The sequence below is a fragment of the Hordeum vulgare genome, chromosome 3H (genome assembly GCF_904849725.1).
Source record: "Hordeum vulgare subsp. vulgare chromosome 3H, MorexV3_pseudomolecules_assembly, whole genome shotgun sequence".
Taxonomy (NCBI): domain Eukaryota; kingdom Viridiplantae; phylum Streptophyta; class Magnoliopsida; order Poales; family Poaceae; genus Hordeum; species Hordeum vulgare.
In genome coordinates, this window is record NC_058520.1 from 131,566,041 (window position 1) to 131,579,375 (window position 13,335).

The 13,335-nt window shown below is 45.4% G+C and overlaps 1 protein-coding gene and 1 pseudogene across 1 annotated transcript; both read left to right on the forward strand.

Moving 5' to 3' along the window:
* The first annotated feature begins 8,416 nt into the window (after positions 1 to 8,416).
* On the forward strand, positions 8,417 to 11,938 carry LOC123443237 (protein Mpv17). The gene is made up of 4 exons (XM_045119556.1): positions 8,417 to 8,503; positions 8,576 to 8,745; positions 9,907 to 9,998; positions 11,178 to 11,938. The coding sequence occupies exons 2-4, from the start codon at positions 8,584 to 8,586 to the stop codon at positions 11,578 to 11,580; spliced, it is 657 nt and encodes a 218-aa protein (XP_044975491.1). The 5' UTR covers positions 8,417 to 8,503; positions 8,576 to 8,583; the 3' UTR covers positions 11,581 to 11,938.
* LOC123441569 lies at positions 11,913 to 13,111 on the forward strand (annotated as a pseudogene).
* Positions 13,112 to 13,335: the final 224 nt, after the last annotated feature.

Consider the following 13,335-nt stretch of genomic DNA (forward strand, 5'->3'; position numbering starts at 1 on the left):
TGCCACTTCCTCTGCCGCTGAGACCTCTGGTTCAGCAATTCCTCAACCACACTCTGTGCCGTCAAAGCCAAGGGCTCCAAAGCCTCAAGAGAAGTCAGCTCAGGCTTCAGTCACAAAACCCTCAACACCAAAACCATCTGCATCAAAACCCTCAGTACCAATCTCCTCAGTACCAAAATCCTCAGCTCCACCTCCAAAGCCTCAAGAGAAACCAGTACAGAAGCAGGTCATGAAGCCTACGACCGCCAGCTCCAGCTCCTCACTCCCAGCTGCAACCAGCTCGGAGACAAAGTCTTCACCACCTCCTGCGAAGACTTGGTAACTGCTGAACGTGCAACTCTGCCCAATCCCAGCAAAATCATCACCGTCCCGTCTGCATCAGAGGACAGTGATGAATATGATGATCAAACCCTGCAAGCCATCATCAGAAACAAGCAGGAAAGAGTAGCTCAAGCATCAGGCAGTGCCATTCCTCTGGCCATGGACCCCAAGGTCCTCCTTGACTACATCAACATCTGGTATGAGGACCCAGACACTCCAATTGATGACTTGAAGCTTCCGCCTGGCATCAGTCACATGGTGACCACTTTCATCAATGAAGCCAAGTGGAAAGAACAGCAGGCCAGGCAGGCCAAAGTTGCAAAGATCAAAAAGGAGAAATTCCTCAGGCAGAATCTCCTCAAATTGACTCCTGATGCACTGGTGACAACACAGGCAGAGCTGCAAAAATTGACTGACAAGTACGCCAAGCTGTCAGATTGCAAAAGCCTCAAGAGCAATTTCATCAAGCTGGCCACTAGTGCTGTTGATGACTACAACCAGAGAGCCGCACCCCCAGCACCAACTCCTCAGCCCTTGATTGAGGAGCCAGCAGATGAATCTCCTCATGATGAGGAAACTCCTCAAGCTGAGGAAGTACACCAAGAGCGCCGTGTTGATGAACCGGCCATTGAAGAAATCACCATGGAAACACCAGCTGATGAAACTGCCACTGATCCAGCTGCTTCATCAAAGCAGGCTGATGACTCTGTTCCAGCTGGTTCCTCAATACCAGCTAAAGAATCTGTAGAGAGAACCCCTTCACCAAAAGCTTCAAAGGTGAAGAAGATGATTCCGTCTGCATCAGACGTGAAGAAAACAAGTGCTGCTGAAAAGGAAGCCAAAAAGAGAAAGGCCTCCTCAGCAGAAGAAGAAACAGAGGCGAAGCGCCTCAAAGAACTTGAAGAATCTGCTCCTCTGGACCCTGTGCCCCTGAATGTCGCTCCTTCCTATGAGATGGTCATCATTGATGATCCAGCGAAAAAGGCAGATGAGGAAATGAAAGATGTCGCCCCTAAGGAACACACTGATGAAGAAATTCAGATAGACGACAGTCCTCAACCTCTCATTCCTTAGACAAAAAATGTTCAAGCATCAGCTGCACCAACTGATGAAACTGCCTCTGCCACCAAGCCAGCTGAGGAAGAACAAACTGAAAATTCTCAAGCTGATGAAATTCAACACTCTGAGCAGAGTCCTCAAGATGAGGAACAGGCTGATCCAACTCCTCCAACTGAGCAAGAAGCAGAAATTCCTCAGCCTGAAGCACAGCTAGAGCCATCTCCTTAGCCTGACGCCCAGCAAGCACCATCTCCTCAACCTGAAGTAACAGCTGCTGAAATTCCTCACCCTGAGGAACATGCTGAAGAGAATGCACCTGCCCAAGACAATGCATTCGTTGTGCTCAACCCAGAGACTGCTATTGTTGTCTCCCCTCCTATTCCTCAGCAAAATCTTCAGCCAGTTCAGTGTCAGCCGTTCTCCAAGCATCCAAAGTTTCAAAAGGAAAATTTCTTTGAAGAACGCATGTACTTCATCGGAGAGAACCCCTATGACAAGCCTCAAATGAGGCATCTGAAGTTTTGGACTAGGACTCAGATGAACTACTATGCCTCTATGCTCTGTGGACGAAACAAGATATTCCAGCACATGCATATTCCTCATGTTGAGCTTGAAGCAATACCGTGCCTGGAGCCAGTCCTCAGTGTCCTTCATGATGCAGGTTTACTCCCAATGTGCTCCGACATATCTGACTAGAACAACGAGTTAATTCTTCAGTTCTATGCCACTCTTCACATATCTGGCAACCCTGAAGATATTAACACACAGGTGTTTGATTGGATGACCCAAAACACTCACTACAAGGCTCCTGCTACTGAACTCCTCAGAGAACTGCCCGTACCAATTCCCTCAGATGAGGCTGTGAAGCTTTATGGTGAGCGTGAGCTGCCAAATGGAATGATGGAAGTCCTCATGAAGCCTTTGGCTGCAGGAAAATCTTCAAGAACAACCTTCCTCGTCCACGAGCTCAAGTACACACCCAGGTATGTCTACAGAATCCTCTGCAGTGTGCTCGCACCGATCAAAGGCCATGACGATGAAGAAGATGTTGTAGGCCTCATGAAGAATATCCTCTTCAACATCGGTCATGGTATTCCTATCAATATCCATGATCTCTTCTTGAGGACTTTGGCTGACAATGCTATGTGCCCTTTTGATCACAAGATATATGCCCTGTGGATCATGAGATTCATCAGGACAAGGACAGGCATCAACTTTCACGCTGATTGTCAAAACCATGTTGGTTATATGCCTCCTATCCGGGTCAACAAGAAGACTTTCGAGGCCATTGAAGGAAAAGGAAAATCAGTGATTGAAGAAGGTAGTAGGCCCCTTGATGGCCAGTTCAGAGAGCCAGAAGCTTATTCTTCATGGGACGATACTGAGACTCGTCCAGCAAGCCCTGTTCCTCCTCGCGTGCTGAATACCAGAGAGCTCCTCCTCAGTCTTCACTAGAAGGTGGATCGCAACCACAAATGGGTCAAACGCTAGTTTGGTGCCATTGTGAAAACCCTCACTGAAACACAGAACTCTGTGAAGATTAACCATCACTATCTGCATGAGGTCTTTGATCGCACCTGGGCTACACTTGCACATCTGAAGACTGAGACTGAGCTTGAAGAAATGGACTTTGAGCGAGACTTTGACTGGTCGTGGCCTCCCAAGAAGAATTTCAGGCCTATTCCAGTGCCAGACCTTGAAGACAACTCCTTTTCTTCATTCCGCACTGCTGAATCTGATGAAGAACAGCTTGAAACTGCTACCGGCCCAAGGAAGAAGACTAATCCCAAGAAGCATCACGGCTCTTCCTCAACCGCCAAGAAGTGAAGTCTTCACGAGCGTTAGTCCTCAGTTTGTTCCTTTTTGTCACTTGATGACAAAGGGGGGAAACTTGAGAGTTAGTCTTCAAGCGGGATATTTTTGGGGCTTATAAACTATATTTAAGTTACAAACTCTTGGCTCTTCTGAAGTTTTTATGTAATGAGTTGTAACTTAAGCCCGATGGTACTCTGACGCTTCTGAACGTTTTTCTTCGCATGCTTATTCCTCAAGTTTTAATGCACGCATGCTGGAATTCGTCAGATACCATTTGTCATCATGCATCTTCATTTTCTTCATATGATATGTTACACGTATGCATGATTTACAAGACTCAGGGGGAGATCTCCATGATATAAATCATCAATGTGCATTTGCTGTGAAAAGCAAAATCCTCAAGATATGCACATCTTCAGGGGGAGTCCCTCTGAATCTTGTTTTAAAATTCCTCAAATGAGTATTTACACTTCATATTTTTGATCCCTGTTGAAGACTTAACCTAATTGTCATCAACCACCAAAAAGGGGGAGGTTGTAAGTGCATCTAGTGCCCCTTAGTGATTTTGGTGGTTTCAAGACTTATAGGTGAAGTATCTAATGTGTTTATGAGTGTACACAGGATCTATAAGTCATTAAGGAGTTTGAGATATTTGAAGAATATCGACCCCTAAAAATATATGTCTTCAGTTGAAGAAATTGGTCTGAAGCTGAAGAAATGAATGCGCGGAATCTGCGATGAAATTGATATTCCTCATGAAGATACTGATATTGAGAAGACCGGTGGTTCCTGAAGAAAATCATTCTGAAGAATTTGAAGCATGAAGATTTACACTTTCTGTTTTACTTTCTTCGCATTTGAGTAATAGGAACACCGTACTGTTAAAGGGGGTCAAAGTTACACTATGGAATGAATTTCCTCATGATGCTCAACCCAAGCCTAATCCTACCAAAAGCCTCAAGTGAGGAATACGAGTGACATGATGACTCTCACAGTTGAGGGTTCCGACCGTTTTGATAGCCACGCCAAGTCATTGGTCTTATCCACTCCAACGGTCATATTATTTAAGGGCATTAGTGTCAAATCATGTCGGGATGCTCCCAGGCTATAAATAGCCACCCCCACAACCACTAGCTGGTTGGCTGCTCCGTTATAAACGGACACTTGTCATAAGAGCAACCCAATTCCTCAGAGCCTTCGAGAGAAATTCATCAGTGAGGAAATACACCACCCACCGAAACCACAAACCAAACCTAGTGATTGAGCATCACCGAAGAAGTTGTTCCTGTGTGGGACTGAATCTTTTTACCTTTGAGGACTGTGCATCCTCCAGACGGTTAGGCGTCATGGTCTAGAGCTTTCCAGCAGTCAATTGTGGATCGCCGGGTGACCAAGTTTGTGAGGGTTTGGAAGTCTGCCCTGAAGACTTACCACGAGTGTTGGGCGAGGATTGTGTGTCCTTAGCTCAAGGAGAATACGGTAGGGACTCTGTGTCCCGGGACTGGGTGTCCTTTGGTTTCAATACCAAGCCGCTCCAAACCAGATGTACGACTGTCACAGCAATTGGAACTGGGTCATCAACGACTGTCTTCACTGAGAAACGGGTTCTAATTCCTCAACTCTTTACTTTCCCCGTATTATGTGTTGATGACTTTCACTATGACTGTTTGAAGAATTTGCTGAAGACTTTCTCTAAATTTCCTCAACCCCAAATTCTTCACGTTAGTTATTCCTCATCTGTATTCTGCGTGCCTGCTCACTATGCAATTTGTTTTCACATTCTTCACTCTGGAAAACTGCTGTTGTGAAACTTTGCACTTCTGATCCTTTACCGTTTCCGCTGTAAGTTAGTCATCAGTGAGGAATTTGCTCAAAAGAAATTTCCTTAGTGATGAAATTCTAAAAATCTCCTATTCACCCCTCTCTAGTCGATATAACGCACTTTCAAAGTTCCTATGGACAAATCCTTCGAATATAACTTAAGGCAACCATTAGTCCATAGGGATTGTCATCAATTACCAAAACCACATATGGAGAAATATGCCCTAACAAATGTGACTAAAGAGTTTGCCACGGGATCTTGTATTACGGAACGAGTAAAGAGACTTGCCGGTAACGAGATTGAACTAGGTATAGAGATACCGACAATCGAATCTCGGGCAAGTAACATACCCAAGGACAAAGGGAACAACATACCGGATTAACTGAATCCTTGACATAGAGGTTCAACCGATAGAGATCTTCGTAGAATATGTAGGAGCCAATATGGACATCCATGTCCCCCTATTGGTTATTGACTGGGAGTGTCTCAGGTCATGTCTGCATAGTTCTCGAACCCGCAGGGTCTGCACACTTAAGGTTCAGTGACGTTTCGGTATTATTGAGTTATGTGTGTTGGTAACCGAAAGTTGTTCGGAGTCCCAGATGAGAGCCCGAACATCACGAGGAGCTCTGGAATGGTCCAGAGGTAAAGATTAATATATAGGAAGTCCTGTTTTGGTCACCGGAAAAATTATGGGTACTTCGGTAGTGTACCGGGAGTGCCGGGAGGGTACCGGGGACCATCGGGAGGGGTGTCACGCCTCGAGGGGCCTCATGGGCTGTGGGAGGAGACAAGCCATCCTCTGGTGGGCTGGCCTAATCCCCCATTAAGGCCCATGAGGTTTGAGAAGGAAAAAACCCAAAGGTTGAAGATGAGGAAAGGGTTTTTAAGTGGAGAGGAGGAATCCTACTCCTGGTAGGATTGGAGTAGGACTCCTCCACCTCCAATTTTGGCCAAACCTTGAGGGTTTGAGGCTGCCTCCTCCCCTCCCTCCCTCCTATATATACTAGAGGAATTGGAGGCAACCCTAACCCTAATTGCCACGCGCTCCCTCTACTTCTCTAGATCGTTTTCTCCTCTAGTCTAGTTCGGCGGTGCTTAGGCGAAGCCCTGCCGGAATAGTTCCACCACCACCACCACCACGCCGTCGTGCTGGAGAACTCATCTACCTCTCCGCCCCTCTTGCTGTATTAAGAAGGTGGTGATCGTCATCGAGTTGTACGTGTGCTGAATGCGGAGGTGTCGTCCGTTCGGCACTAGATCGGGATGGATCGTGATGGCATTGCACGACGAATCGTGATGAGATCACGGGATGGGCTGCGATTTGGATCGCGAAGATGTTCCACTACATCAACCGCGTTATATACGCTTCCGCTTAGCAATCTACAATGGTATGTAGATACACTCTCCCCTCTCGTAGATGGTCATCACCATGGATAGATCTTATGTGCGCATAGGAATTTTTTTGTTTCCCATGCGACGTTCCCCAACAGAGGGGGCTAGGTGGGCTTGGTGGTTTGTGTATAGATGATTGGGCTGATATGAGAGGGAGGTTGCAGCCCATCAACAGAGTTTAAAACACCAAAATATCTGCGGTTTACCAGTTGTAGTGTCGCTATAGGTTTAACGGTTTAGGTATCAAACGACCTATGAATGCGATGAAATTTGGCAGGCGGTGTACCTACAATAAAAAAGACTGCATGCCAACTTTCAACCCATTCCGAAAAAATGCTTAATGCTTGTCACTAGGGCCCCGAGTGCCATGATTTCAAATCTGAATCTATTGTGTTTCTATGAATATGAGATTGTTTTAGATCCTATCTTGGAAGTTATATTCCTATTATGTGTTATGATCCACAGACCCCAAAGTGACAGAAGTTGGGATCATCTCCGGTGATGACCGTAGTATGAGGAGTTCATGTATTCACCATGTGTTAATGCTTTCTTTCGGTTCTCTATTAAAAGGAGGCCTTAAGATCCCTTATTTTCCCTTTGGACCCCGCTGCCATGTGAGGGTAGGGCAAAAGTTGTTATGGAAGTTCTTATTATAAGCACGTATGACTATATACGGAATGACTTCCTGCATTGCATTGATGAATTGGAGCTAGTTCCGTGTCGCTCTAGATTGTGACTATCACATGATGAATGTTGTCCAACATAATTATCCATCACTGATCCAATGGCCATGCTTTTCTCATATTGATCTTCGCTAAGTTACTATTGTTGATGTTGTTACAAACATCACAAACTGCTACTGTTACTGTTCTTGTTACTATTTCTACTCTTAGTAAAACCATCAAAACTATCCAACTATTGTGCTACTAAATACTTTGATGCTGAGATACTATATTCTAGGTGTGGTTGAATTAACAACTCAACTGCTAAGGTTCATATTTTTTTTGCCTCCATTGTGGCGAATCAATAAATTTGCATGAAGTAATATCATCTAAGACTGTCGCGACCCCCTATACTTATGGGTTATCATAGATCGTCAGGGACGAAGCAGAGACAACCGTCGGCACTGCTGGAGACTTGCTCCCTCCCCCCTTCCCGTCGCGTCATAGGGATACGACAGTCCCCACCACCAAAAGCCACCGTGAGGAGCGTTTGCACTGCAACGAAGCATCAATGGATCGTTGCCATGGCGGTCTGCGACGAAGGCAGCCGGTGCTGCAATGCAGTGCCGCTGCACCGAAGACAACAAATCACGAGTAGTTTCTACGTTGCCCATTGCCTCCCATGTCTGCCTTCTGCAATGGAGTGTCGCACGGTACTGCGACGGTGATCGTGGCGAGTGGCCGGCGGAGGCTCCGCAACTCCGGTGATATTGCCTTGAAGCTGTCGGAGCACCACCGATGTTGCAACGGAGCAAAGTCGGGCCATCGGGAGCATATCCGGCGCTGCAATGAAGCCTAGCCGGAGTTGCGATAGAGCTTCCCTCGACGCGCCTATGCTGCGTTGAAGCTCCACCGGAGCCGTCGGCGCTACAGTGGGGCTCGAGAAAGTTGCAATGGAGCTTCATTGGAGCGTCGATGTTGCAATGGACCTCGACCGGAGTTGTAATGGAGCTCCACCGGGGCTATAATGAAGCTCGTTGGACGTTGTCGGTGTTGTGCCGGAGCACCACACGGGGCTTTAATGGCGCTGCGTTGAAGTTGTGACGCGACGCTGCTGTTGTGTGACGTTACTATGATCCAACGGTCCTAAAACACGGATCGGACAACCGAACAGGCGGATGATTTCTCTCATTCGATTGGTTCATAGCAACGCGTCAAAATAAATAGCTCAGATTTATTATGTAGTCTTACCTCTCATGTGAGAGGAAAGGTAAGAGGGAGCATGCTAAAACTTGTGTCTGAAAAAAAATGTTCGAGGAAACCGTCAAAGGCTGATTGGCTGGAGACGACCCACCATTCTTTCTGCCCACCTAACCCTAGCTCAAAAAAAACGAGCGAAATCCCAAAGAACAAATCCAAGGAAAAAGAGGTGAGGGGACGACTCCCACTTCCTTCCTCCCTTTCCTCTTCTCCCCCGTCAATTTTTTCGGCTCGCTCGCAGTCGCAGGGATGCGGAGGCTATGGCGATGGTACCAGCAGTCCCTGTCCTCCTACCCCGTGCGGACGCAGGTCGTCAGCTCCGGCATCCTCTGGGCCCTCGGCGACATCGGCGCGCAGGCCGTCACCCACAAATCCGCCAGCTCCCACCACCACCACGCCAACAACCCCGAGGTAGCCAGTCAACCGCCCCTAACCCTTCATCCTTCTCGAGCTAGTGATCCCCGGACTCCATGGTCGTTTTGGATGCCGTCGCGCCAAGGATTTGTCAGCTAATCCGGTCGCTTGGGAGTGGGGACTTCCCTGGGGGTATATATAACCTAGGCTACGAGAGTGATCGTTTTTTAGGCGTAGGGGATGCTTAATCTGTTTCAACAAGGTCGATATGAGATTGTCCACTGAAGAAAGTAACTATAAACCAACGACCGGTTTCGTGGTCTGTTTGCTTGTGATGTTGATTTTTCATTCGAAGAATGATATTAGCACTTCTGTAAGTAAATTGTTGTTTAATCACATACCAGTTCGATGTTTGGGTAAGATTTACTTCTGTAAGTAAATTGTTGTTTAATCACATACCAGTTCGAAGAATGATATTAGCACTTCTGTAAGTAAATTGTTGTGAGATTTGGCAGTTCTTTTCGGTAATACATTGGAGCATTGTTGCTAAAACTGGGGCAGGAGATTTATTGGTTCATAATGTTGCTTGATTATTCGAGTGCCTATGGTTTTTCGCCCTATCTGGGGTTATCCGTGTATTCTTTCGTGATTTTAGAGCTTTTTCGGGTTCCTCCCAGAAAGAAAAAGAAAAACTCAGATTGAATGGGTTATTGAGTGAGAGGTTAACTCAGATTGTGGAAGGCTTTATCTGGACATTAGAAAAGAATGTCGCTGGGCATGTGAATTACATGTTGACCTGATTTGCTTTTGACCTTGGTATGGGCTGTTTCCTTCCTCTGCCGTTTGTTGAATCTACTAAAGAGAAAATGGGTGACACATTGATGTATGTATGTACTTTCTGCAATTTTCATGTCTAAACGCTCCTCAAAATATGCTTTCAGATTTCATTTTCTTAAATATCAAATGGTACCCATTTTGTCCAATCTTTAGCTTTAGATGTAATTGTTATGTTTAGATTTGAAACCAGCCAGCATAGAGAACTATTTGACTATTGTTTCTGCTAATCAGAATAATCAGGAAACCAGCTTTGAATTTGATATATTAAGTCTGCAAACCAATCTTTAAATTTCAAAATCTGAGAAATTTCAAACCGAAATTTAATATTCTACACTGTCATTGTTATCCATTTAACTTAACAAAGCTCTGTTACCTTTTCAGGATAAAGATAAAGAGTTCAAAATTGATTGGAAGAGGGTCGGCATCACAAGTTCATTTGGATTTGCTTTTGTTGGACCTGTGGGACATTACTGGTCAGTTCTCTCATAATTTCATATAGGGTATAAGCAGATGGTGTTAAGCTCAACTTTGTTACGGTTTCTTTATATTCTGGCTGTAGGCTTATTAGAAATTAAATTATTATAGTTTGGACAACATTAACGATGGTAAATCTGATAGAACTCCACCTTCCAAGTCTCAGTCTGACAGTTACCACGTGGTATAGAACTACAGATAAAGGACCCAAAGAGGGCCACAAACACATATAACTATAAAAATGGCAAAAAACAAAATGATGAATCATGATAATTCTCAAAATGGAAGGCATATTTAGTAATTTTCATCATGCAGTTATGTTTTCCTGTTAGGTGATCTAGGTGATGACTTATTGACACAGATGACAGTATATTAATATAAAGTGGGTAATGAAATGTGAAACATTGAAGATACTTAAATAGCACATACTTTGCTCATATCGATTTTTAGTTCTTGAATTCATTGGAAATTTGGATATTTACTTCATTGTTAATCATTACTAGTGTAATTGGAGACGGTGAATGTCAATGTTTGTGGCAATGCGTTTGTTGTTTCAGCACAATAAAGATGAATAGAGCATTATGAACTATAGGCCTCTATGCACAAATATGTTAATGGTGGCCACTCGCACTGAATATTGCCCCATTGTTAAGCTGTGAATCAAAACTTGGTTTGCACATCAAATTTTGGAGCAAAAGCAGCTTGGGCTGCGCTCTGCAGCTGTGCATCTTTTTATGTCCATTTGTGTTCTCACTGACTCACTTCAATATTAAATCCTTCACGGTGTCACACATTTTGTTGCACGTTCATTCTTACTGCTCCTTAGACTCATGTACTGAAACACTGCTCTTTCTAGAGAGTAGTTAGCAATGGACCAAATTAAACCTGTTGTTAGTGTTCTAAATTTTCATTTGGCTACAAGGTTTTGAACTGGAAACAAGATTGGTGTTTGAAATCTCTTAACTAAAATAAATGGGGATAATACCTTCCGACAGACCTCTACTTTTATTCCCACTTTGGTGTGCCACAACTTGTCTCATTTGTTGCACTCTATCGATGTGCTAACACTGTTTAAGATATGGGAATTAACCTTGTAGGTTTACTGATTTTAGGAGCTAACAACTTCTGATTTCGTGAAGAAACTGCCATATGACTTGGAACTCATTTTTGTCACCTAGGTATGATTACTTGGATTGTTTGGTCCGACGAAGATACCAGCCTGGTTCGTTCAAATTTGTAGCCTCAAAGGTTGCAGCAGATGGTCTCCTCTTCGGACCGCTAGATCTGGGGCTGTTCTTCTCTTATGTGGGCCTTGCTTCAGGAAGGAGTCTGGAGCAGGTGAAGGAAGATGTGAAGAGGGATATCATTCCTGCTCTAGTTTTAGGGGGAGCCATCTGGCCGGCTGTGCAGATCGCAAACTTCCGCTTCATTCCCGTGCGATATCAACTGCTTTACGTGAACTTGTTCTGCCTGTTAGACAGTTGTTTCTTGTCTTGGATCGAGCAGCAAGGAGATGCGGCTTGGAAGCAATGGTTCCCATCGTTCCAGAAGAAAATTGAAGACCAGAAGAGCAACGCCTGATCTGAATCATGATTGAAGAAGACGCTTGACCAGAAGTTAGCTTCCGTCATTTTGACTGATATATCCAGGAAGTATATCAGTTGCTGCCAGCAGGCATCATCTGTTTATGTGGAGTTCTGGTGGCCAGCGATACTGGGCATCACTGTCATGTGGAGATGATCATTCTTTTTTCCACAACTTCGATGAGAAGGCAATGCTCTCGTTTAACTTTTTGTTTCGTAATCGAGCATTTGTTCATGCTGTTTGTTTAACCTGCAGAGCACGTATTTTTTAACGAGTATTCACTGTATTCCTTGTGTTGTTGTGGGGAACATGATCTTCATAAGTATGGAATGGTGCCGAAAACTTTCTACTGTTAGTTCTCTTGGTGAAGTGTGTGTGAAGTGCTGAAGCAGCACCAGCATTTTTGCATGGACGTTGGTGATCCAAGCACTATTTATGGCAAGATGAAATGAAATTTGATAGGTTATGCGACCTTCCTCGCAACGCCGCTCGTGGCCGCCACCCTGCTGCTGCTGGCCCTTGCCGGCGTCGTTTCCGCCTACAAGAGCTCCGGTGGCTTTGTCGGCCGCGTCTACTGTGACCCCTGCCGTGCCGGCTTCGAGTCCAACGTCTCCAAAAGGGTGAAGGTAGAGGTGAACTGCCGGCATTTCAACGGTGGCACCCAAAAAGGTCGAAGGGGCGATGGTGGCAGTGGACGGCGGCGAGAGCAAGCTCAAGGCGGAGGCGACGACGGACAGGTTCGGGTGGTACAAGATCGAGATCGGCCAGGACCACCAGGAGATCTGCGAGGTGGTGCTGGCAAAGAGCCCCGACCAGGCGTGCTCCGAGATCGAGGAGTTCCGCGACCGCGCGCGCGTCCCGCTCACCAGCAACAACGGCATCAAGCGGGCACCCGCTTCGCCAACCCCATCGCCTTCTTCAGCAAGACGCCGCTCAAGGAGTGCGGCGTGATCCTCCAGGCCTACGACCTCAAGGACGCCCCCGGGACGCCATGAACCCCTGATACCCGACGTGCATTCGTTCATTCGCTTACCGGCCAGATAGAGGCTTCTGGCGCCCGTCCGGGACGATGCATCATGCATGGTGCAGGTGGTGAGCCGCCGGAGTGATGTCGACAGCGCCTGGGAAGATGACCACCGTACAGTTTGGTAGGCCTCAGCCTTCATGTGCTGCTTCTCTTTTGTTCATGGCATTGTCTTCATGCCCTCTAGTTATCTACGTGTTGATTAGAATGTTAGCTAATTCCTACGTATTTTTTTTCCAACAAAAAATGGATACACTCACCGATGCACACAATCGTTTTATTAATCACAATAAAGTTTTTTTTAACTGTCACACATAGATAGCCCAAGGACAAAAAAAAGGGAAAAACATAGGAAAGTGACATCACAAATCCTACTACTAGACCACCAAGTAAATCGCTTGAATAAATTCCGAGAGATCACCTCCCATCAGCTGCAACGGCATCCGAATATCCGATCCTCCTCTTTGTGTAGTAAGACCACGTGCCTTGAAGATAGCCTGCAAGAAAATAAAATAAAAATGAACCCCGATAAATCCTAAACTTTCGGATTTTAAATATGTCATTCCAAACGTTTTTTCATGACAACTTTAGTTGATGCAAGGTGGCAATTTTAGTTGTTAAAACACTGAAACTTTGTCCAGTTTCGTTTTTGTCAGAAAATTATCATTTGCCAACCTCGCGTGAAATAAAGTTGTCAAAAAAAAAAACGTTTGGATTTTAAACATGTC